General features: G+C 36.7%; 3 protein-coding genes across 7 annotated transcripts; 2 read left to right on the top strand and 1 right to left on the bottom strand.

The window, feature by feature from the left end:
• Positions 1–9,289: 9,289 nt before the first annotated feature.
• LOC147513859 (transcription factor bHLH36-like) lies at positions 9,290–12,721 on the bottom strand. Of its 3 annotated transcripts, XM_086597171.1 has the most exons (5): positions 12,180–12,721; positions 11,742–12,077; positions 11,571–11,618; positions 9,907–10,164; positions 9,290–9,558 (listed from the first exon to the last, which is right to left on the bottom strand). In XM_086597171.1, the coding sequence occupies exons 1-4, from the start codon at positions 12,672–12,674 to the stop codon at positions 9,994–9,996; spliced, it is 1,050 nt and encodes a 349-aa protein (XP_086453297.1). In that variant the 5' UTR covers positions 12,675–12,721; the 3' UTR covers positions 9,290–9,558; positions 9,907–9,993. The 3 variants fall into 3 exon arrangements, with proteins under 3 accessions (XP_086453297.1, XP_086453298.1, XP_086453299.1); XM_086597172.1 differs by lacking the exons at positions 9,290–9,558; positions 9,907–10,164 and adding an exon at positions 10,995–11,358; XM_086597173.1 differs by lacking the exons at positions 9,290–9,558; positions 9,907–10,164 and adding an exon at positions 11,199–11,335 and having other exon boundaries at positions 12,180–12,715.
• A 1,314-nt stretch (positions 12,722–14,035) lies between these two features.
• On the top strand, positions 14,036–18,121 carry LOC147513858 (uncharacterized). Of its 2 annotated transcripts, none has more exons than XM_086597168.1 (5): positions 14,036–14,408; positions 15,448–15,589; positions 16,050–16,276; positions 16,728–16,985; positions 17,422–18,121. In XM_086597168.1, the coding sequence occupies exons 1-5, from the start codon at positions 14,367–14,369 to the stop codon at positions 17,740–17,742; spliced, it is 990 nt and encodes a 329-aa protein (XP_086453294.1). In that variant the 5' UTR covers positions 14,036–14,366; the 3' UTR covers positions 17,743–18,121. The 2 variants fall into 2 exon arrangements, with proteins under 2 accessions (XP_086453294.1, XP_086453295.1); XM_086597169.1 differs by lacking the exon at positions 14,036–14,408 and adding an exon at positions 14,513–14,586.
• A 692-nt stretch (positions 18,122–18,813) lies between these two features.
• LOC147513857 (PTI1-like tyrosine-protein kinase At3g15890) lies at positions 18,814–22,452 on the top strand. 2 transcript variants are annotated; one of them, XM_086597167.1, is made up of 5 exons: positions 18,814–19,093; positions 20,353–20,438; positions 20,526–20,670; positions 20,759–21,021; positions 21,708–22,452. In XM_086597167.1, the coding sequence occupies exons 2-5, from the start codon at positions 20,374–20,376 to the stop codon at positions 22,351–22,353; spliced, it is 1,119 nt and encodes a 372-aa protein (XP_086453293.1). In that variant the 5' UTR covers positions 18,814–19,093; positions 20,353–20,373; the 3' UTR covers positions 22,354–22,452. The 2 variants fall into 2 exon arrangements, with proteins under 2 accessions (XP_086453293.1, XP_086453292.1); XM_086597166.1 differs by lacking the exon at positions 18,814–19,093 and having other exon boundaries at positions 19,951–20,438.
• Positions 22,453–25,484: the final 3,032 nt, after the last annotated feature.

Genomic DNA, 25,484 nt, shown 5'->3' with positions numbered 1-25,484 from the left:
TTTGTTTTTTGAAAAGGAAGATTATATCGATTGTTTGTTGCAATAAGGTCTTTTAAGTGTCGGATTGTATAAGTGTTACAATAGCCCCGACAATTCCATTCGAGTTCTCATACTTCTAAAGGAAAAGCCGACTTCTAGATATATCAGAGAAGTAAAATAGATTGGAATTACAAGTGCATAAACAGTATAAAGTGTAAGTAACAATCTCAACAAACATTTGTTCCAGTATAAATGAATCTTATGTGCTATATAGGAATGGTGATTTATGTACAATTGATGGGGTGTCCGGAATTTGATAATATCAACAGCAATTTTCAGCTGACCTTTATACTCATGATTATCAGAGGAAATTTTCATATAATGTTTAGATGATGTGGAGTATAAGTATGAACAAATGTATCGGTGGATTACCTGTTCAGGATAGATTGGGTTTGAAGTCGAACCAAGAGAAGCCGATCCAATTTCCATTTGCTGCATCCCATATGCTTGCTCAGAAGATAATGCGTAGTTCTGTTGATATTCAAAGCCTGGGGTATGTGTGAGATTGTTGGTTTCCATGAAGGATATTGGGTTATGCATTTGGGAATTCAGCTGTGTATAATCCCAATCGTTCTCTTCCATAACTGTTCGGATAGCTAGTCCTTGTGAGTACAGCAGCTGAGTGACCTGTGGATTGTTGACAAAGTTCCAAACCATATCCGCAGTTGATTCCCCGCTTGGTTATTTGGCGGATTCTTCATGCACCCTTGAAGTTTGGACAAACTCGATGAGTGAGTTGTTGAGTTGTGATTGTGTGGCCGTGGTTGTGGTGTGTAGTATCCGAAAGTTCAGAGGAAGTTGTTGGTGTTGCTGGTGGATTTTGAATGGAGAAGTTAATTTTCCTCTTTTTTGGTGGGTGCTTGTTTGTTGAATCCACCATCTTTCCTTTTGATTTGTAAGATCTTTTGGCAATTATTTTGTTTGGTGAAGTTGGTGGTGATTGATTGATATTTGGGCTGCTGGTTGAGGAGATGGTGATTTGAGAAGCTATCAGATGGGGAATAGAGATTGGTAGTGAACCGACCTTTTCTCTTTTTTTCTTGGTTTGGGCCCTTTTCTTGTTTGGCTTTGGAGTTTTTGGTCCCGAGATCCGGCCCATAGTTGATGAAGAGATTTTTTCTGGGATGTTTTCTTTGCCATCCACGTGTCCAGCTTTAGCTCGTGGTGGAATATCACTGTTCCGGCCTGTGCTTTCTTGTGTAACTGTACCACCAAAAAGCATACTTTGGTGGTGTGTTTCCTCTGCAGATGACGCTGGAGGATTCTCTGGTTTCTCCACATCATAAATTGTGTTTATTGCAGGTGCTTCAAGAAGCAGTTGTTGTATGATGGGTGGTGGGTGTGGAATACCTTGACAGTTGTAGGTATCATGTCCTATGCAGTGGCATGAGAGGCAGTGGTAGTTGGGAATTCCCACATAAATGAAATCGACCCATTTTCTTCCTCCATCAAATGTGTTGACCATTGTTCCTTGTGCGAATGGGCGATCCAGCTCCACATTCACTTTTGCTTTGTAGCCAGTAGCATCTCGTGGTGAGTTATCAGGTGTGTAAACAGTTGTTACACTTCCAGCCGCTGATGCCAGGTATCTTATGACTTCAGGCATTAGATGTTCTAAAAGCAGTCCTTCAAAAGTTATACAGAACTCCTGATGGGTAAAGATGATATCTTGAGGGTTTAGGTTTGGAGAGAATGCTTTTAGAACAAAAAGATAGCCTAAAATTTGCCAAGGCTGATCCTTCAAGATTCGAGCTTTATCGATTTCTTTCTCGAAGCTTAGGATAAACTTGTTTCCAGGTACGACCACAATATCCAGTGTCTTCCTCAGGTTCCACTTCTGACGGATAGCCTTCATGATCTCATTTGGTTGTTGTTCGCTGTCTGAGATGATTTTTCCGATGAGTGAAGCTTCCCATCGAGCTCTAGATTTGATCAGTAATTCTCTTGGTATTTCCATTATTTTGCTCTCTTCTTGGGACTCAGTAATATGAGCTTGGGATAGGATATGAGATATGTGTTCCATGGTTGAGGAAAGGAAATGATTAGCTGGTGTATTTATGAGAAAGAGCTGGATTGGTAATGTGATTTCTTTTAAATGGGATGAAATTATGGTGATGATTTCGTTAGATTTGGTATAAGATCTGGTAAGGTGTGGATATTTGTGTCTAGGCGATGAGAATTGAATTGTCTGTTGAGGTAGTTCATTGATTGTTTTGTAAGCTGTCAGAGATACCCAGTGTTCTTCAGATTTAGTTGTGATTTCTTGAAATATCATTGGACCCGCATTATCTTTGAGCTTCATATAGCCTGCAGAGAATAGAAATAGAAACTGCACATAGAAGGTAAGATAAAGAAATCTATACAGGATCTTTGAACAATAACTAGAGACCAGTGAAGGAAATGATTCATCAGAAGGCTGGGAGACAATTAACAGAGAAGTACATGAATAAAGACAGGAGAAGTATATGGAAAAATAGCTATTTGGGAAGATCCGGATGTGGATTGAAGGATAAGTTATATTGAAGTAACAAGATTCATCTAAACTGTGAGTGACAAATGCTTCCCTGATTAAATCAAGATAGACCCTTGATTTAAATGAAGATTTGATTACTCCTCCAGGTAGAAGAGTGATGTTGAGCTTGTTCATTACACTATACCTTATACACTTGTAGATCCAATTCAGATATTACTCCAGATTTGTAATTTCCATGTGTTGATGATGTTCTTCAATTCAGATATTACTCCAGATTTGTCACCTGAGCCTTCAATGATGTTCTTCCAATCTAACATAAACTCTAACGTGATTAAGTCCCTACAAGACTTTATACAAAAATCTTAATCTACATAATTATAATTTACAAAATTGTGTTAGGGATACTTCTTGGATCGCATTATCAAATCAATTTAGCTCACAAGCTTTTGTATGATTAAGATCCAAGCAAACCCAACCTTTTCTTTTCAATTGTACCAAGAAAAAAAATCAATAACCACAATTTTTTAGTCACTTAAGTATATTAAAGATTTGAGATACAAGCGTAATTACCATTAGCACTACTAACATGGCCATCATAAAGACCCACAAAACAATCTCCACGGTCACTAGAATCGACACAAGTGAATACTTGTACATTCTTGTCTACTTGAACGATTGCCATATACACCTCCCCAATGTTATAGTGCCATCTAATCTCATTACCAACATTCGATGAGATATATTACAAACCAAAACCGAACTGATTCGAACCGAAAATTATAAAATCAATTAAATCCTAAATCAATCAATTAATTTTAGACACACAATTCATAAAACATATACAAAATTAATTATAAATATTACTTAATGTCATCTTATCGGTTCGGTGGAGAACAAATCCGAAACCAAACCAATATCTTATCAGTTCAGATCGGTTATCAGGTTATCAAAACCCATTGACAAGCCGAATGGTACCTATATGTTTTTTTTCCCATAATAAAGTGGTGCTATATGACAAATTGACAACCAACAGACAAACACATTTCAAAGAAGAGCCCTCTCTTTGTTAAAGGGCTCATCAAAGGCCCACATTAATAAATGGGCTAAAAAACCCACGTCAAAACCTGTCTTAATGTGTGTTTCTCTTTTCGATGGGCCTAATTCACTTTGAGCCCAACCTCTCAATCATAGTGTCGAACTGTCGATAGTCTTTGAAATTTCAGGCAATGCCTCTCTTCCATTGCCTTTTTTTGCTGACATTGCTTTCTTCTTTTATACATTCTAGCCACCGACCACAGACATCAGCTGTGCTCTTCTCATTCTCAGTGCTTTCTATTACTTTCTCATCACTGCTTCCAATACTGCGATCACTACCCGCTCTTTCCCTCATCTTCTTTGTTACTGCTCTATTTTGTCTTCCCTTGTAATAAGCTCTTCCTTTCTCACCCGCTCTCTCTTTCTTCTTACCAGTATCTTCACCTTTCGCTCGTTCCGTTACTGTTCCACGCCAATAGCCTAATCCAATCAATTTAAAAAAGGTTCTCAATTGAAATCCGCAGCAAGTAATGGTTCTGAATCCCAATTAACAAGACTCCTGGAATGATATACATATGGTCTACAAAGCAGTAGGTCCTTCCTCATGACTGCAATTGGTCGCAACTCTTGCCTTTTCAAGAGTTTCAGCTGACCTCAGATGTTCATTTCATAGATTTTCCTATATTAACCATATCATACATTTGTATTATTCTTCAAAGCCAATGAAGTATACTCACCTAAAACTGAATGGGAGGTTCAGTTGGCGTTTTTTTCTCAAGAATGGAAAGTTCAGTTCACCTCTCTAAATAATCTTGAAGAGCATCTTAAATACATTGGCAAAATTGTGTCAGGACTTGGATACAGTTGGACGCGATAGTATCTACTTCAAAGCCGTTCAACATTAGGATCATATATCAAAGAATGCTTACGGCACTGATATCTATTAGGCTACTAGCAGTCTAGCACAGACAAAAGAGGCGACTATTTGCTAGGGACTGCTTCAATTAGAGCATTCCCAATACAAAGGTAACTACCAGCAAAATTATCTAATGCAATTATTTTTTCGGACATAACTCCTCACCAGCATTGAAATGCACTATATATCCAACCAAATCTGTATGTATGTTCAATTTTGCATATAGCACCACCCTGTCGCCGCATTGTTCTTCAGGACTAATTAGAGATATGACAATGGTGAATGGACAAGTTTAGTGAGAAACGAACTTTCGGCTTTGTAACAGTGGGGAAGCAAACTTTACCTGTTAAAACTTGACACCCCTACTCAAGAGATGATTGATGATTACAATTTCAGGAAGTTTAGGACTCCTTACATAATTACCCGCACTGTGAATTGCGATTGCATTTCGAGGCAAAATAGATAATGGGTACCAGACGTCATTTATCAGATCGAGACCTATATATAATATATATCTGGTTGAAAACTGTAGATCAGGCCGGCCCTGACCAGTACAAAAACATTTCGCTTAACAGTTTTGCGATCACAAACGCTACTTTGCAAATAGGCAATGAGGGTAAGTAAAAATAAAAATATTTATTTGATATGATGTGCTTTGAACACACATATGGTACTTTGCAAGCTCACCTTATGGATGTAAATATATATTCAGAGATGAAACGGATTAAGTTATCTTGATGTACAATGGTGCTAAAACACACAGACTTATAATAAAACCCTAAAGGAAATCAAAGGCCAGCATCGAAGCAGCGGCCAAGCAAGATTGCAAGCAGCTAGCAAAGACGATTGGAATACAGCATTTAGCTTATTGTTAAACCCATAGGTCCACTAGAAGAGAGATTAATTGTAATAGTGGGAAGAAGATGCAAATAGAGGTGTTTATGCAAGAATTTAATCGATATAGGTTGGGTCTTCCTAACCCAGCCCTAAGTTTTTTCAAAATAGAAAAAAACAGCATTATATTCCAATTCCATGTTTTGTTTTAGGAAAAGTCTTTAGCAACACACAAAATGAACCGAAATTTTACTTCTATCATTATTTTTTACGATGTATATCTGAACTATTTTACTTCTCATATATATCTACCTCAGAATGAGGCGCATGCGTGGCCATTTGCTCAAATTCGTTCAATTCAGACGATTGTACCCCAAGTTTTATTTTAAAAGTACAAAAAGAGTCAGCTAAATACAAATGTAATAGTTGTGTTATTTAGGGGCTAAAAAAGGTAAAAGACGAAACTTACTTTATTGATGGCGTGGGCTAAATAGAGTTGTCTCTATCAATACAAACTATTGGACGATTTTGTCCCTATTATGCATCTTCAATTACAAAATAATTGTTTTATATTATTTTAATATTTATTATGTTTTAGGGGCAAAATGTATTAAGAATTTTTGAAAAAAAAATCGGTCAAAATTGAGAAGCCACTCTTTGTTTAAAAAAAAAAAAAAAAAAAATTTAAACACTACTTTTAAGGATGGATCGCTGCGCAATGGATCGACAAAACAAAAACTCAAAATGAGGCAAGTTTAATAGTCAACTTCTCATGTGGTGTAGCATCGCGCGTATGCTAGCTAGATTGATTGATGTGGTCTGGCACGAGCATGATATGTTCTTCATCAATCAACTAACCATGGTTATTATAGAGAGATAAAACACAATGATTTATATTGGTTCGGTGCCAATGCGGCAACCTACATCCACGGGAGAAGAAAGATTTTATATTGCTTGATTGATTTTGGTTTTGTGTTACAGAGGTGTTTATATAGCACAACATGAGTGTCTATTGTTTCTAAAAAGATTGGAGACTTTTCTTTATAGAAATAAAACATACGAATCTGTCAAACTTCTGTCAAAAATCGACTAGGGCGACACACCGCCACATTAGTCTTTTTCTCGAGGTAGCGACCAGCTCTTGCCTTGACGAACCTCCAGCGATTGAGCCGCCTCCGCCATCGACTTTGCTTGTCCAAGTGACGACCTGCTCTTGTCTTTCTTCTCCCACACTCCCCTCAAGTTGGTTGGTGAAAGATATTCAAAGAACCCAACTTGGAGAGAATATCATGGAACTTGGAAGCTAGAAGTCCCTTGGTAAAAATGTCTACAAGTTGTTGGTCACTTCGAACAAAGGAGGTAGTGACAATGTTAGACTGTACTTTTTCACGCATAAAATGACAGTCAACTTCAATATGCTTAGTTCTCTCATGAAACACCAGATTTGCAGCGATGTGCATATATAGCAACTTGATTATCACAGTAAAGTGTAGTTGGAAGATGCAACCTAAAACACAAATCCTTTAGAAAAGCACGAAGCCATATGATTTCACTGGTGGTGGAAGCCATAGTCCTGTACTCAGTTTCAGTACTAGAACGAGCCACTACATTCTGTTTCTTACTCTTCCAAGTGACCAAATTCCCTCCCACAAAGGTACAATAACCGGATGTAGATCGCCGATCAACTGGACATCCTGCCCAATCAGAATCTGTATAAGCAGTAATAGATGTATGCCCATTTTTCCGTATCCAAATACCTCTGCCTGGCGACCCTTTCAGATACTGCAGTATTCTAGAAATTGCATTCATATGTGGAGTCCTTGGGGCATGCATAAAATGACTAACCAAGCTCACTGCATAAGAAATATCTAGTCGGGTAATAGTTAAATATATTAGTTTACCAACTAATCACTATACTGACCAATGTCAATAAGAAGATCTCCGGTTACGTGATCCAACTTGGCTCCACTATCAGTTGGAGAATCAGCTGGTTTTACCTCCAGCTTTCCTGTTTCACTCAAAAGATCCAACACATACTTTCTTTGATTAAGAAATATGCCTCTTTTTGAATAAGCAATTTCAATCCCAAGAAAGTACTTCATAATACCCAGATCCTTGATGGAAAACTTCTTGTGCAGTAGATCCTTGAGCTCAGAGATTTCGACATGGTCATTACCTGTGATAACAATGTCATCAACATAAATAAGAACAACAACCAAGCCTGACTTGCTAGACTTAACAAATAAGGAAGGATCAGCATCACTCCGCTTAAGACAGATCATAGTTAGAACATAACTGAGCTTGGCATACCACGCTCGTGGAGATTGTTTAAGTCCATAAATAGCCTTTTTTTAACTTGCATACTAATCCAACCTTAGCCTTCTTATGATGTCCAGGTAGGATGCTCATATACACTTCTTCTTTAAGATCACCGTGTAAGAATACATTTTTAACATCCATCTGAAACAATTTTCAGTCTTGATTAACAACTAGAGATACAAGAACTCTAAATGTGTTCATCTTTGTAACTGGTGCAAAAGTCTCCTTGTAGTCCTGACCATATGTTTGGGTGAATCCCTTGCAACGAGTCGAGCTTTACACCTTTCTAAGGAACCATCACTGTTGAACTTGTTTCTGAACACCCAACGACAATCAACTTTTTTTTCTTTTAAGTAAAGCAAAGATAACAATCTCCCAAGTTTTATTCTTGTCTAGAGCACGAAGTTCTTCTTGCATCGCCTTTCTCCATACTGGACGAGAGTTAGCTTCTCTAAAGTTCTTGGGTTCTTGTACATCATCGACTGTACTCAAGAAAGCATGATGAGATGAAGTGATATTGACATACATTACATACTCTTGTAGCGGATATGAAACGTCATGCAAGGAATAAAAATTCTTGTGAATCACTGGAGGATGCAATTCTCTATCAGATTTATAGTAATCCTTGAGAGTTACTGGAGGTCGTCTCTCTCGTTCTAATTGTCGAGACACTAGAGGAGTTGGAAGTGCTGGAGGAGCACTAGAGTGCGCCCGCGCCTCTAGTAGCTCATTTTGGGAGAGCGCCCGCGCCTCAATCACTGGAAGATCACGAGCACCGAGCCGCACGCGCTTTGTTAGCTCGATCCACAGCGCACCGCCAGCTCTCTTGAGAACCCATACCTTCAGTGGGTTCAATAACCTCTTCGGCAGGAACTATATCTTCACCAACTGCTGGGAGAGGTGCCAAATCTATATATTCACCAAATGCTAGGAGAGGTGCCAAATCTGCCGAATACTCCCCTGGGATCGATTCCCAGACATAGCTGGATTTTGAAAGAAGGCTTCAGATTCCACAAATCGGACATCACGAGAGACAATCAGTTTTCTTGTTGCCGGATTGTAACAAATGTAGCTTTTCTGAGTGGTAGAATAACCAACAAAAACACATCGAGTAGCCCGAGCATCGAATTTATCTTGATGGAGAGCTTGCTGATGCACATAACAAACACACCCAAACACTCGCAGATGAGAGAAATCCAGCGGCCTAGATTTGAGCACTTCCAATGGAGATTTAAAACCAAGAACCCGACTGGGAAGTCGATTAATCAAATAAGCAGCAGTTAAGACGCCATGAGACCAGTATCGCTTAGGAACATTCATGCCCAACATAAGAGCACAAGTGGTCTCCAAAATATGTTTGTTCTTTCTTTCAGCCACGCCATTCTGCTGAGGTGTGCCAACACAGCTAGTTTGATGAATTATCCCCTGGCTACGAAGGTACTCAGGTAACAAACCTTTGCAAAACTCAGATGCCATTGTCAGATTTAAAAGTTTTGATTTTTCCAGCAAACTAATTAGTAATCATATTATGAAAATCCTTGAAACCATTCACAACATCAGTCTTTTATTTCAACAAATATAGCCATGTAGCACGAGATTTATCATCAATAAACAACACAAAATACCTATGGATATCATAAGAATTAGAGGGAGCAAGTCCCCATAAATTTGAGTGAATTAACTCAAACAATTTATTAGACATAGAATGCGAGTTTGGAAACGGTAAACAAGTTTGTTTAGAAAATTGACAAACATCATCAGAGTTTATAGAAACATGCGGAAACAAATTTGACAGGACATGACTAGATGGGTGCCCAAGTCTTTTATGCAAAATGCGACTCTCAAACAAACCACTAGTTTGACATGCCTTCTTATTCGACTTTAACAAATAGAGTCCATTGGAATAAATTCCTTCACTAATTGTCCTCTTCGACTTTCGATCCTGAAAGACAACATAATTAGGAGAAAAAATGACATCACAATTTAAAGAATTTGTAAGTTTGCCAACAGATAAAAGTTGGACAGGGAAGGAAAGAATACAACTAGAGCATCACTTTTGAGACTTTAATTAAAAAAAATCCACTTGACCACTACCTAGAATGGGAACAGTAGGAACCATTGGCTATGGAGATATTATGTTTTTCAGTTTTGGACACAAAATTATGGACAGAGGCAGGGCAATTAGCCATATGATTAATAGCCCCCGAATCAATTATCCATAAGTTACTATTTTCTAGCATAGTAAAATAGGCATGTAAATTACCTGACACATGAGTCAAGCCATACTGACCTTTGCTAGATGGCATGGACTTAGTGAGTTGTTGAAGAATTTGACTCAACTGATGACTAATATCTTAGTTGGACATTGATGTATCGGCTACTGCGGCATGCTCTTTCTTGGATAGTTTCTTTTCCTTTTCAAGATGCGGATATAATTCCCAACAACGGTCCTTGGTGTGCCAGTTCTTTCCACAATGATCACAATGAGACGGTTCCCTTTTTCCCTTACCTTTTTCAAATTCCTGTGACTTCTTTCGAAAGTTGTTTTCTGCAATTAATACAGTGGATTTAGAGATTGATGACTTCATCCTCGAAATTCATGGTTTTCTTCCTAGTTTCCTCTCTCTGAATAGTAGTACAAACAGCAGCAAGTGATGGAAGAGTGCTTTCCATTAGAATATTGCTTTCCAGATTTTCATATTCTGGTTTAAGACTACGAAAAACTGTGAAGATTTTATCCTTTTCAGCCCGTTTCAAAAGAGTTTTAGCATCTGTGGTGTGTGGACGATAAATGTTTAACTCATCCCACAATTTCTTCAAATTTCCAAAGTGTTATGTAAAAGTTTTCTCATCTTGTTGTAAATCACTGATTGCAAGTTGAAGTTTAAACACACGGGCAGAATTGTTCTGATTTCCGTATAAATCTTCAATTGAATCCCTTATCTCCTTTGCAAAATCAGAGAAAGTAAATATTCCAGCAATAGTTAACTCCATCGAATTGAGCAACTAAGATTGAACAAGCTGATCATTGGAAACCCAATTCTCATATTCGACATCATTAATGGCAGGACACACTTTTGTACCATTAACAAATCCCAATTTTCTCTTGCCACCCAGAGATAGCGAAACAGCCCTAGACCAAGGTATATATTTTGTTTCATTCAAAAAAATTGATGACAGCTTCCAACCGGGATTAAAATCAGTCTCTGTTGTAACAGCAGACTTTGGATCTGTCATAGTGTTTTGTTTATTTAGGTTGGATTAGAGGAGAGATTAAGAGCTCCGCTCTAATACCATGTAGAATTTAACACCAAATTAAAGAGATAAAACACAATGATTTATAGTAGTTCGATGCCAATGCGGCAACTTACGTCCACGGGAGAAGAAAGTTTTTATATTGCTTGATTGATCTTGGTTTTGTGTTACATAGGTGTTTATATAGCACAACATGAGTGCATATTCGTGTCTATTGTTTCTAAAAGGATTGGAGACTTTCCTTTATAGAAAACATACGAATCTGTCAAACTTCTGTCAAAAACCAACTAGGGCACGACCCGCGCTCACATTAGTCTTGTTAGAGGCGCGACCCGCGCTTTTGGCCTTGATGAACCTCCAGGCGATTGAGTGCGCCCCGCTCTCGACTTTGCCTGTCCAAGGGCGCGACCCACGCTCTTGTCTTTCTTCTCCCACAGTTATAACTTATAAGTAGGCTATGCATCTTATAGTATGTTGTAGTGGCCAACTTAACAGTTCGACGAAAATCCCAGAAAACAACATAGATTTAATTAAAGATTCAAGTTGATAGGGAAAAAAACTTTGTGGAACCTCATCATACACTAACACTGAAAATTAAACATTAGACTATTTTAAGGAGGTCCTATATTTGTAGAATCAAAATCACCGAACATCGAATCATGCAAGCGGAGCATAGGAAGCGGATTGACTTAAACTCACAAGCTTTTGTTGAAGGCTGGATGGATCGATGCATGCTTGATTGCTGACCTGTATATTCACTTGGAAACTTTAATTAGGGTGTAGGCTATGTACTGTGCATCTAAGAAATATATCTTGCAAAAAAAACCCTACGGCCGGATATCTGAACTTAGATGGAGAAAATGACCATACCTCAGACTGAATTGTGTGCATTAACCTGCCATTCACTTTAGCTGTAACACAGCTTACTACACTCAATCCTTCTTCAGCCAATACTTCCAGCACTTTTGAAAGAGAAAACTCCCCATTCTTCAAGCTGCTACCAACAACAACTTCCACTCCTTTCCAACACTGCGTCACTGTTGCAAAATCAGGCCCAAACAAGCTTTCTCCCGGAGTATTAGTTGCACTAAAATTGGACAACCTCTTAAGCTTGTCTCTCTTGCCTCTCAACTCTTGGATCTTCTTCTCTAAGTGCTTTATATAATTAGTTGCCTCATTCATGTGATCAGAAATGGACCGCTTTCCCTAGTCATTCATAAAACAAGCTCAATCAAACACAAAAGCACATTACACAAATTCTCTTAAATCATTATAAACTCAGCTAAAAGTAGTAGTTAATTAATTAACCTTGACATATTCAATAGGGAGTAACGATCGAAGGGATGAGTATAACTGACTCATTTCTTGTCTTCTTTGCCGCTCAAAATCACGATGTACAATCTTCTTTTCGCATCCAGAGGCATCCAACAATGACTTGGTGCCTCGGCTTTTATTGGCAAGATCACGACCTTTAGACAGTGGAGAGTTTTCATGGGCTATGTCTTGTTCCTGGAGAGGGGTTGAGGAGATCTGTACCAACAGCCCATCTCTTTGTTGTAAAGGGTTTAAAGGATACATGTAATTCTCCATGCTTTCTTTAGTATGAATATCAAATAGAAAAGGAGGGAGAAAGAGGAGATATATGTAGTAGGTTGAGAAATGAGATCTTTGAGGGGCCAAAGGTGTCAAGATTCTCAGTGATCTGTTCATAACTAGGAATTGAAGGACGATTGAGTAACTTTCGCCAACGTTTGGAAACCTAGTTTTGAGTACTGTACATTTCATACAAATGGAAAACCACATTTGTCACGTTTCGCACAAAAGTTTGACTCATTTTTTTTTTCTTTTCTTAAATAATCCATCAATTATACACTTCACTTTTTTTTTTGGTATATACAGTTAGACACTTCACGTATATGATAGCGTCCATTTTGGGTTGATATTCCAGGATCCAGATCAACTACTCAAAATTTTGCAACTAGCTAGGGTTATTAACTGTTAATTAGTATATAAGCAATGATTTGACAACACAACCACAGTATGTCCAACATTGACGGACTATATGTCTGCACGTTGGGCGGTTGGGCCCCTTTGAAAGATAAGGTGTGGCAAAATCTTGACCTGGTTGTAATGGTGATGGAGCCGTGCTTCACAGTCTTCGTGGCGAAAAGTATTTTTAGGCGTTACACTTATTTAATTTTTAGCTTAATACAACACTCACGCTCACTATACATTTACCTAAGCAAATGTATTTATCGAAAAAAAAAAAAAAAAAAATTTAAGCAAATGTCTGAACAATGATGTCCCTCACAGTTGGGGACTTAGGGTTAATAAACAGTTCATCAGTACAAGTCATTTTCACCAAATTACCGTTTCATCAAATCGTGTTAATGGGTGGATAAGGATCTCGGTCTCTAGGGTACGTACAAAACCCTTCCCTGAGTGCCTCACTAAAATACATACGAACCACCCTACTTCAACAATGGGATCTTCTTACTGCTTACCTGTTAAATCATGGTACGATTTGCTAAACTAATTCGCGCTTGTTATATACTTATATCTATATATTTTGGATAGCTTTCCATTTGTTTATACGGGCATATATATCCAGCAAGGTATATGATAGTGGACCTTTACCAACAGTATCAAGGGCAAAGATCGTATTGGGACCAGGCACACTATTTTGCTAGCACTCCCCTAGCTACTTGTGATTACAAATTACAAGTGGATATAGACATTAGAGTATTAGACAGTGCATAATGCACTTAGCTTGTCCTAATGAATTCAACTGAAATCAAAGTGCACGATCTTCCTAATTTATGCACCATGAAACCAAGTAATTAATATTCTTAATTAAACTTCAGCCTTCCTGGATTGTGACTAAGCCAAATACCCAAGTAATAAAATGCTTAATAATACTGTGTTAAGTACATGCAATCTCCTACATAAGCTTTGAAAATTTGAATTTAATAGATCTAACCTAATTGAGTCCCCTACCCACGTGGGTATCTTTGAGATTTCAACCTTATCGTACTACGTACAATTTATACCTTATTCTAGGAGATACCGTATCCATTTAACATAGAACAGAAGGACATACAGATGGATTATAGATAACCAAATGAGTGGATCACCATCAAAAACAAAAAAAAACAAAAATGAGTGGAACACATTTGGAAATCAGTCTATAACGTCTGCTTAAGTCTAATGTTATATCACAAGTATATTCGATCTTTAGTCAAACATTCAAAATCTTCGAAAACTTGGTCGACCAAAGTTGACACCAGAAATTGGAAGTAACAGCAAATTGGGTCCATAACTCCATATCGTCGTCATATTCTGAAAAACCGAAACAATCATTTTCGGAATATCGAAAAAAATATCTTCCACACTCCACGTACATGGGGCTTTCTAGAAAAAAAAATTAACCCAAGTAGTCAAGTAGCAATAACAATAATTAAAAGAAGAGCATCAGCTTAAGAAGTTGTGATAAAGATGGTGAAAGCAATTAGAGTACATGAGCAGGGTGGACCTGAGGTAATAATATTTTGTTTGGATTATTACTAAAAAGTCTCAAACTGAATTTGTGATCATTATTGGAAACTTGTTTTTGGGTAATAACTAGAGGTTAACTTATTAATGTATGGAAAATATAACAAAGTAGAAATCGTAAAACTTAGACCACTGAGGCAACAGAATGTTCACTGCTACTTTTGTATGAATTTTTCTCTCACGTTGAAGTTTAGTCTACTCTGGATGTTCTAAGCTAATATGCGCCTAGGCGATCGCCCTGGCCTAGGATCAAGATGATAAAATCAATTCGGAATCACTTAACATTTATTTTTGCTTTTCCATTATTTCAAGATTGTCAAACCATTTATCCTTCTAAACCATTTACTGTAAACAACTCTTGAACGAATTTTGGAAGATGTTGGTGTGTTTTTGCGAGTTTGACGAAATTGTTTGTCTTAGAACTGTCATCATTGGAAAGAAGTTTAGGGTTAAGCAGACCCCTACCTGCATCAAGTTCTGATAAACTTTCCCCGCTTTCTCCTCCTGTACAATTTTAGAGAGGCGAGGTACAAAGTAAGAGATGCAATGTATTTAATGAAGGGAGATGCATTGATTTTCTTATATGAGACATTAGCCCATCAAATGAACTAGGGCGTCTATCTATAAGAAGATACAATAGGGTTATAGGGACAATAGTCTCTTATACGGATATCTAGCACTAAGAGTGACTTTTGGTTAAGGGACTCTTTCATGAGTAGAAGACTTTCAAGTTTCTGAGGGTTCTTAGTGCAAATGATCTAGTCGCCAGAATACCACTAAAATCTAGAACCCTAGACGCCTTATAATAAGCTCTAGACTATCTAAAGATATGTTTTACCTATTACCTGAGCCACTATTTATGTTTTTGGGTTTGAATCTGGAACCATTTTGAGTTTTATAGTACAGATGTAAATTCACAGTGCACCTCATATTGGATTGAATTGGGTTAAAACAAGATCTTATTGTTTATTCATACATTTGTGTAACGGTTAGGACATTAATCTACTTCTTGAACTACTTGCAGGTTTTGAAGTGGGAGGATGTTGAAATAGGAGAGCCAGGTGAGGGTGAGATTCGTGTGAAGAACAAGGCTATTGGTCTCAACTTCATTGATGTTCAAATTCGCAGAGGAGATCACAAAGCTGCTACATTGCCTTTTATTCCTGGTGCGTTATGTGTTTCTAGAGCATGATAATCATTATATGAATTGTGACTACAGGTCTCCAAATTTTAAAACTTGATAAACTTTACATGGATCACTTCTGCACGAATTTCAAAGTTTCTTCTTTAGCATAACATAACAATATTTTCATATTTTTGGATGATAAGTATGGTGGTAGAATATGAATCAATTTGGTTTTCATCTCTGGATGAGGAGGGACGGTTGAGCTTCCCTCCATGCTCAATCGATACAGGAGAGGCAGAAACTGGCTGCATTTTTCAACTTTATTTTATTATATCTGTCTTGGTATAGGTGGGTGAAGTTGTACTTTTGAAAGGAAAAAAAGGCTAAATTATACAGTGGATACTATGCATCTGCTGCAAAAAAACATTAAAAATAAAATAAAACATGAAAGTGTAGGGTGAGATTAAATTGTTGAAAGGTCTCTCTCTTCCCTTAATCAGGCAGAGAAGCAGTTGGGACGGTGACAGCTGTTGGTCCTGGATTAACTGGAAGGAATGTTGGAGATGTTGTTGGTTATGGGGGAGGTCCAATGGGTTCATACACTGAAGAACAGATCCTTCCTGCAAGTGCCGTGGTATCTGTCCCATCTTCTATAGATCCTATTGTTGGCGCTTCTGTCATGCTAAAAGGAATGACAGCTTGGTTCTTACTACGCCAATGCTTCAAGGTTTGTTTATAATTTCAGTCGTTTGGTACCTTAAACTTTATTTTAACTTCAATTGCAGTAGCTCATTGGAAAATTATGAAGTTTAATACCACTAGGACATGTCCACCTAAGGTTTTAAGACCCCAAATGTTTTCGAAAGAGAGAGATGTAAGATGGGGAACATAATGCATGAATTCCTTTATGTACACATTCACTAAAAATCACGTAATCAGTATTTTCTGTTTCTATTTTACCAATTGTTTCATTTTCGTTGTTTGGAAATTCTCTACTGTAAATGAATAGTGAATTTTCTTCACAATTTTTACATGGTACACACTAATGAGTAATGTTTGATGTTTATCCCAAGAAAATGAATTGTTTCTGCTTGTAGTGCTCTCCTCCTGAATGTTTTTCCTAGATAGTTTAGTTAGTGATCTTTTTGTTCTGAGATGTGTGGTTTATGTTTATGAAGGTAGAAGCTGGACACACAGTCCTTATTCATGCAGCAGCTGGAGGAGTCGGGTATCTTTTGTGCCAGTGGGCAAATGCCCTTGGCGCCACTGTAATTGGAACTGTATCAACAGAAGAGAAGGCAACTCAAGCCAAAGAAGATGGATGCCACCACATCATAATCTACACTCATGAGGATTTTGTTGCTGCGGTCAACACGATAACATCGGGCAAAGGAGTTGATGTTGTCTACGACTCTGTAGGAAAAGATACATTCCAGGTAGGCTCTGTAAGAAAAGATACTTTACGATGTAGACTTTGTAGAAAACACACATGCCAGGGAAACTGTCTGTGTGTTTTAGATAATAGACTGATTAGTCTTACTATAAAAGGGATTTTGAATAGGAAAGACCTACCACTTTTAAATTCTGTATTGACTTAGGAGATTGGGAAGAGCTGTTAGCTCGTGAGTATTTATTCCTATCTATTGGAACTTTATCATGTTCCAAAAAAGAAAATATTGAAAATATTTGTAAAACATTCATATTGTGTTACTTGATGTATGGTTACATGAGGACAAGTAAACTAAATAGTTTTCTATGCTTTTGTGTATACCACTTACCAACTGTTTTAGTACATCATAAGATACAAAAAATTCCCTGTTTTGGTTTATTGTACCAATTTCGGATTCTTATGTTGGAGGTACGTTTTTTCAGGGATCACTAGCATGTTTGAAGACTTCTGGATACATGGTTAGCTTTGGGCAGGCGTCAGGTCTAATAGACCCCATTCCGTTGTCTGCACTTGCTGCAAAATCGTTGTTCTTAACAAAGCCCTCACTCTTTCACTACATAGAAGCTCGAGATGAGCTACTAAAAGCTGCTGGAGAACTGTTTACCAATGTTGCATCTGGTGTGTTGCGGGTTCGCGTTAACCACACTTACCCTCTTTCACAAGCAGCACAAGCTCATGCAGATCTTGAAAATCGTAAAACAACTGGTTCTGTAGTGTTGATACCAGATGGTGCTGACCTGTAAAGGATGCAAGCCTGATGATGTTTCAATTTAATTTTGAAAGGACCAGTGAATAGTATATGATGGTATATACCTTCTCAGCATTTGTATATGGTGATTGGTTCCATCTCGCAGACACACTGGATATATCTGGGCTCTCTACAATTGAGTTGGTATAGTCTATGAATCACGGTAACCTGGAAACTTTGAAATGGGTGTGCTATCGTGTGAATGCTTAATGTTTCTGTGTAAAATAGCATGTCTCTATACCTTGTTAGAGCCATTTTAGAACTTAGAAGTGTAGATCCTCTAAAGGCCGTATCAGTCACCAGTTCACACATTACTCCCTTCTGGGTTATGTATCCACTATTTTTATTTGTAGAAGGTGATCTATTTGCCAGTTCTTCAATGCTTCAGAGATACTATCTGCATCAATTATCCGAGACTGCGTCCCTTCTGACATATTCTTGTCAGTTGTCTTTTATAATGTTGGCAAAGGGTAAAAGATGAAGTCTTAAAACGGAGTGAAAATTAGCAAGTTTTTTTCCATGGACACGAAATTAGTGACTTAGTATGTAGCCTTTAGGGTAATTTGTAGGTAGGAGCCTAGCAGGATGGTAATTTGTAGTGAAGAACACGGAGATTATGTAGCACAGTAGCAGTAAGAGCAAGTCCAATGGGGAGCTGCTAAAAGGTGCCACCTAAGTTTTTTTTTTTTTTTTTTTTTGGCAGTTTTAGCCAGCCAAGTAAAATATGCCATGTGAAAACTGAAAAACAGTTCTAATTGAGGTTTTGAAGTCGAAGTGCCAAATTAATACGGACGGCAGAAAGTGTGCTCTCTGTTTAATATTTTCTAAACTTACGTTGAAAGTTAAAGCACAGAAAGCACTCTCAGAAGGCAGAAAGAGTGTCGTCCGTCAAAATACAGATGGCAGAATCTCCTCTATGGGAAGCTGCTAGACAAGGCTACTAATTTGGCTAGGTTTATCACACCAACCAAATTTAAGACCCTTATTTGGATTTACATTTTAGTGTTTGGGGGTGTTACATGACATTTAACAGCCCTATATAACGCCCCATTGGACTTGCTAATTCATGTAAGAGGGATGCTAATTTGTAGTTGAACATTACCTGCTGAAGAGGAGATATTTGGGTCTTTGAACACTGACAACAGCTCTGTTTTAGAGCTGGAAGGGTTCTGTTGTTGTATGATACCGGGTAGACATGCTGACGTCAATTAGATGGAATTTAGGGAACATAATAAGTTCCACATTCTTTAGTAGCTTTTAGTTGGGGAAACAATCTTTCAGTCAACAACCAGAGCTTTAACAAAATGCCCACAGCGGTTTCCCTAAAGTTGTGGCCTAATTTTGAGGTACGCATGCACTTGTCCATCTGTTGTTCTTCTTCTTTACTAAATCCGATTTATATACTTTGTTGTTTTCCCCCTTGTTATATTAACCCACTTTGCAAAGTATAGTAGCATCGTATCTTTTTTTTTTTTTTTTAAAAAAAATTATGTAATCCAGTTAATATATATATACGGTTCATTTTCATTATATAGGAATAGATTTTTACAAGTTGCATACGTGGTATTTGTAGCATATTTTCTTTATAGGAATAAGAGGCAAAGAAGAACGAGCAATGGAAGTTGGAATGAAATGATCAACTGAGCAGGTTGAATACTAAATATTCTTAGCGGCCTACTCAAGAGTATAATTAGGCTGTATGTTGAATATTAGCAGGTAAGATCATATAAATTCCTAACAGACTAAATCAATGACATAAGAAATCAGTATAAGAGATTATGCAGTATAGATCCATCATATAATTTCTTTCAAAAAAAAAATTGAAAAGTTCTGAGGAACCAGTTGGACGGCATTGATGAATTTGACCCTTATTTGTAGGCTGCTTACATCATGGATTTTTATAAAAGAATTCTTTTTAGTCTTATTTTGTTTAAATTATAGGTAAGAATACCCTATCAAAACCGCGTCAAAGTTGAACCCAGAACAATAAACCATAGTGACCGTTACCATTTAAGATAAGGAATACACTATTTAGAATTTCTACTGGAGATTTTGGTACGGTCATGGCATGGATAACAAATTCGTCCTAAGCCCTTGGTGTGTGTGTGTGTGTGACTGGGGGAGGGGGGAGTACTGAACTATAGTAGAATGAAGGACTTTGATATTCACATATATAACATATGTGTTGGTTGTGCGTTGTGATGGGGAGATGTATAACGATAAATAATTAAGAGATTTTATACTTGTTAGTTGTTACTGATCGCCAATGACAATGAGCTGCATTACTATCTTACAAATCCTCTTGATTAATTAACTCAACTAACCATCTAAGTAGAAAGTAGAATCTCTTCATGATTAATGTTAAGATAATACTTTACATTTCCAATGAAAGGGTAATAACACTAGGGAACAAACATTAAACTACATAGTACAAGGCCTTTTCTTCTGGCTAATATCTCCTTGTTCATACCATTTGCATTCCATTCCTTGACTCCTACGGCTGTCATTTGTCTTAACCCCAAGACTTGTTCTGCTATTTCTCTTGGAATAATCTCAACCCTCAACTTCTTTCATCAACTCGTTTTGTTACTCTTCATGCCTGCAGCTCTCCCATTGGTGATACAACATGAGGAAAATGGTCTTCAGATGTTTTTGTTGCTGTGCTCAAGATGATGAAGAACCAAACATCAGGTACCTTTTACATGGATCAATACAATCATTTATTAACTTAAATTTGATGTGTTGAAACTAATGTCCACCAACTTGTAATTATTATAGAGAAAGCAAGACCAAGAACTACCCATGGGAGATTTATTCACTTAAAGAGCTTCTTAATGCAACAAACAGTTTCCACGATGATAATAAGATCGGTGAGGGTGGATTTGGGAGCGTTTATTGGGGCCGATCAAGTAAAGGCATTGAGGTACTTTTCTTCATTGCCTACATCTTTTTGTAGTAGAGATTAATTAATCCTGTTGATATTTAAGATATTTTTTCTTCTCTTCTTGCAGATAGCTGTGAAACGGTTAAAAGCAATGTCAGCCAAGGCTGAAATGGAATTTGCCGTTGAAGTAGAGATACTTGGTAGGGTCAGACACAAGAATCTATTGGGTCTTAGAGGATTTTATGCCGGCGGAGATGAAAGACTTATAGTCTATGATTACATGCCTAATCATAGCCTAATTACTCATCTCCACGGACGGCTTGCAGATGATGTTTTGTTGGATTGGCCTCGAAGAATGAGCATTGCCATAGGATCTGCAGAGGGATTAGCGTAAGCTGACATATTTTCATCTTTAATTTTTTGTGGTAGACTATAAGCAGCACAGTTGACTTAGTATCATGGGGAAACCCCAGTAAATGATGGAGCCAGATTATCTTTTTAAAAAATATAAAACTCCATGCACCTTGCTTATATAGGACATGTCGCAGTGATTAGCTTTTGAGTTTTAGACTTGTTCATCTTGTCTCCTGGAGATCATCCTGCCCAAGAAAAGTTTTATATTCCTACAAAAACTTATATGACACTTCAATTTTTTCAGTGGTCTAATGAATGCCCAAGTTATAATCGTTTTCCACATAATTAGAAATTTCATTATGTTCTTATATACTTTTGCATGATGATCTTTTTAAAAAAAAAAAACTAAATGCTCATACTGTCCTATTTGGTATGATTTGCACATTAGAACTTCTTGGACACTAAAGTTTGATTAGGCAAACGGGACGTATATGTGTTTACCGTATACCAGCATAGGAGAGAAAAAAAGAGGAAAAAAAAAAGAAAAAGAATTATGATTATTTCTATGAAGTTCTCATACCTCCATGATTATTGCTTTCATCTATTTTTCGTAATTACAACCTATGTAGTTTGTTCTGTTCGGATGGCATCTAAAATATCTTTTATATTAGCGATTCTTAATTATATATGATTAAAATTATGTTTGGTAACTTGTTTGGCAGGTATTTGCACCATGAGGCCAATCCACACATTATACATAGAGATATCAAGGCAAGCAATGTACTTCTAGATTCAGATTTCCAAGCGAAGGTAGCAGACTTTGGATTTGCAAAGTTGATACCAGATGGAGTAAGTCACTTAACTACAAGGGTTAAAGGAACCTTGGGTTATTTAGCTCCAGAATATGCTATGTGGGGAAAAGTATCAGAAAGTTGTGATGTTTATAGTTTTGGTATACTACTTATTGAGATTATCAGTGCAAGGAAACCAATTGAGAAGCTCCCTGGTGGTGTCAAACGCGATATTGTCCAATGGGCTAGTCCACTAGTTGAAAAAGGAAGTTTTGATCGCATTGCTGATCCAAGAATGAAAGGTAAATATGATATAGCACAGGTAAAAAATTCGATACAGATAGCAATTAGGTGCACTGATGGTAATCCGGATAATAGGCCCAGTATGAGTGAGGTGGTTGATTGGCTCAGGGGTGGAGTTCGGAGGAAAAAGGAGGTAATGCTAATTAAAAATTTTGTTGAGGAAGATGAAGACGAATATGAAGACGATGATGATGATACTGATACGGATTATGAAGGATACCGCGCTGCTCAATCAGCAGCAAGAAGAGAATGGGCAGGTTCAAAAATTAGATGATAAATTTGATGACTGGTCATGTACTCATTTGTGTATTATTCTTTTCTGTATTATTGTAACAATGTTATTTGAGTTATATTCTCTTCTACTTTGTCCAAATTTTCTGATTAAATAACTTGAAATCTATCAACGAATTAACGGTGTGTGCGCGCGCGCTACTGTCACTTTATTTTGAGGAATGCAAAAATATTTCTTTGTTTTCAACTTAAACAAACATTTGGTTTGGGCCGCACAAGTGCACAATATCAATCCGTGGGTTCCGGGCCTTTCGATTGATGGATTGGAGATCAGGAGAGTAGGAGACATAGGGTGATTTCGGATCGGATAAAAGTTTTGTAAAAAAAATCAATTTTTTTGGATGGCAATATCTTTTCAAATCCAATCCAATTATTTTTAAGATGACAATTTTTTTTTTGAATTTGAAAAGTTTGAAAAATAAAAAATTTTCAAAAATTTCAAAATCCGCAAAATATAGAAAGTAAATCGGAAATTTGAATTATATAATTGGATTCTCTTTAAGATAACCATTTTTTTATCCAGCTAATACATTCATTTTGAAATCATTTTGAAATATATTAATTCAGTAAACAAGTTTTTAACATGTTCATTCAGCAAGTTTTTTCTTCATGTTAATGTACTAATTTAGTAAATAGGAAGATTAGAGAAATTGAGACACGTACTAGAATGACAATATTGATTTCTTGGAATTGTAATAGAGACAATATTCTACTTCTCTTGGGTTTTATTTGGTTTGTAAACTATCTACACTTTTAATTTATTAATTATATTAAATAGACCGTTATATATTAAAAATTTAGAAATTAATCGGAAATCGGATCGGATCGGATTTTGAAAACACATCCAATTCCTATCCAATTATTTTTCGAAAAAATTGGATATCGGAATATAAATATCATTGCCAAATTTGGAAAAATATCGGATTGGAATTCGGAAAAATTGGGTTTTCGATAAAAAGAGACACCCCTAAGAAGACATGACAAAATATAGCAGGAAATAGGAGAATTTGTCCAAACCCCCCACTTTTGAATAAACCTCCCACATTTGTAAACATCACGATTTTCCCCCCGGGCAAGTTCCGTTGGTATTTAACCTAATACCAAAAATACCCCTTAGTGATGTACATTAACTAAATTACCCTTGAAGATTTCTTTTGTTGTTTTTTTTTAAATTATCCTTGAAGAAATCATAATGTTTACAAATGTGGGGGATTTTAAATTATAAACTGGTGACAAATGTGGGGGGTCGTAAATATAAAAAGTATGTACCCACAAACTAATGGTCATACCATTATTGTCCATCCTAGATGCACTTTAGCAACGCCATCTTTCTTCTCCAATTCATTATCACGAACATAAACATAAATCTCTTTAAATTCCGGCGATTAAATTATTGATCACCTAAAACCAATCAAGACACCACCACCTCTTTTACATCTAATCTTTCAATAACCTCTAAACCATTGAAACTCAATAAATAATACATTCTTACTAACCAATCAACATATATTACCATATTTTACTAACCAATCACTTAAAATCTCATTGAAACTCAAAAGAATGTTTCTATATTTTGAGAAAATAGATGTCCCATCAACCAAATTCAAGTGAGAGGAAACAAATTTGAAAGAAGTTGTTTATTTTTAGTGTAAGAAATTCGATAATAGACAAATCGGATTCTGTTGGTATGGTTTCCAAATCGTTTTTTGATAAACGGAATCGACATCCTCACAACTCGTCTCAAAAAATGGGGAAAAAAATCGATAGAAGTCGAGAGGAAAAAAGACAAGGGACTTACCACGTGGCTAATTCGTAATTTTAAACCCATCTTAGGGTCACCAACTAGGGGGTGATAAAAGGGCGGGCCCATGGAAGTATTGAGGGCCGGGTCGAAAAAGGGTCAAGCATGAAAACTCAAGCCCTTAACCCCTCGGCCCTCATTTTTGAGGGCCGGTCGAATTATACTTCACTATTTTACTATTTTTTTTTTTTTTTTTTTTTTTTTTTTTTTTTTTTAATGATAATGATATGTATATAAGTATACAAAACTAATTCTTATATCTTTAAAAAAAAATAGATAGAGATGGTGGAAGAGATGATATTCTTAAAATATCTACATTTTTAATACTTAACTATGTTGTTAGGTTGGATTTACTTTATGTATGACTTATATACATATCATTAAATCAATTACAAAAGTGCATATATTATATTATGTTATAATTTATCCCCTTGAAAACTTTTAAAATTTTTTATTTTAGATAATTATAGTATAATACATAAATATAATGTAAAATAACAAGAAAATATGGTTTTCTTTTAGGGTTTACACAAATATATAGTATAATACATAATTATATTTTGGGTTTACACAAAAATAATCATAATTATTTGAACTCTTTTACTAATTTTGGTATTTAGTTCAAATAGGGATAATTGTGGTACCTTACATATAATGTAAAAAATAAAATATATCTTATCGAAAAAAAAAATAATTGGCGCCAAGTGAGGGGCTTGGAAGGCCAAAATACCATTTTTGAGGGGCGGGTTGAGGGCCTGAGGGCCAAATTATCACCCCTTTTGGAAACTGGTCAAGTATATGTCTCTTAAGGGATAATTTTGGTATTAGGTGAAATACCAACAGAATTTGAATGGAAGTCAGACGGAATGGGAGGAAAATTGTGAATGTTTACAAATGTGGAGGGTTTATTCAAAAATTATGACAAAAGTGTAGGGTTTGGACAAATTTCCCCAGAAAATATCGTTGCTATATCATGATACATATAAAAAAATCAGTACGATATCATATGTTGGGCCTTCAGCTTTGTGTGGAGACTCCCAAGCTAATATTAATACCCAGATTCAGTCCATACCCATAAAAGCCCAACCCAACACATTCAGCCTAACCCAAATTAAAGCCCAGATGTCATCCTGAGCAAGTTTGAGAGCAGGGTTGACTACAAATTTTGATGCAGAACAGAGTGGAATCACGAGAGGTACAAAAGTATTGATGCCTCACGTCTCTCTCACCCTGTCAAGTCTCAACCACACCAGCTGGCAGAGAAGAAGGTGCCTGTCTTTGTAAGAAGTTCGCCGTCCTACAAATTTCTAGGG

The sequence above is a fragment of the Coptis chinensis genome, chromosome 3 (genome assembly GCF_015680905.1).
Source record: "Coptis chinensis isolate HL-2020 chromosome 3, ASM1568090v1, whole genome shotgun sequence".
Classification (NCBI taxonomy): domain Eukaryota; kingdom Viridiplantae; phylum Streptophyta; class Magnoliopsida; order Ranunculales; family Ranunculaceae; genus Coptis; species Coptis chinensis.
The sequence above is the reverse complement of the archived record's forward strand: the minus strand, read 5'-3'. Positions and strand labels throughout refer to the sequence as shown.

Bases quoted from the DNA above. Each gene is read 5' to 3' on its own strand.
- LOC147513859 (XM_086597171.1), bottom strand. From the start codon at position 12,674: ATGTGGTTTTCCATTTGTATGAAATGTACAGTACTCAAAACTAGGTTT. The intron at 11,619-11,741 runs GTATGGTCATTT...GTGAATATACAG, and splicing joins TGCACACAATTCAGTCTGAG to GTCAGCAATCAAGCATGCAT. The intron at 10,165-11,570 runs GTGAGTTTAAGT...TATTAATTGCAG, and splicing joins CCAGCCTTCAACAAAAGCTT to AAAACAACTTTCGAAAGAAG.
- LOC147513858 (XM_086597168.1), top strand. From the start codon at position 14,367: ATGGTGAAAGCAATTAGAGTACATGAGCAGGGTGGACCTGAG. The intron at 15,590-16,049 runs GTGCGTTATGTG...TCCCTTAATCAG, and splicing joins TACATTGCCTTTTATTCCTG to GCAGAGAAGCAGTTGGGACG. The intron at 16,277-16,727 runs GTTTGTTTATAA...ATGTTTATGAAG, and splicing joins TACTACGCCAATGCTTCAAG to GTAGAAGCTGGACACACAGT.
- LOC147513857 (XM_086597167.1), top strand. From the start codon at position 20,374: ATGAGGAAAATGGTCTTCAGATGTTTTTGTTGCTGTGCTCAAGATGAT. The intron at 20,671-20,758 runs GTACTTTTCTTC...CTCTTCTTGCAG, and splicing joins GATCAAGTAAAGGCATTGAG to ATAGCTGTGAAACGGTTAAA. The intron at 21,022-21,707 runs GTAAGCTGACAT...CTTGTTTGGCAG, and splicing joins GGATCTGCAGAGGGATTAGC to GTATTTGCACCATGAGGCCA.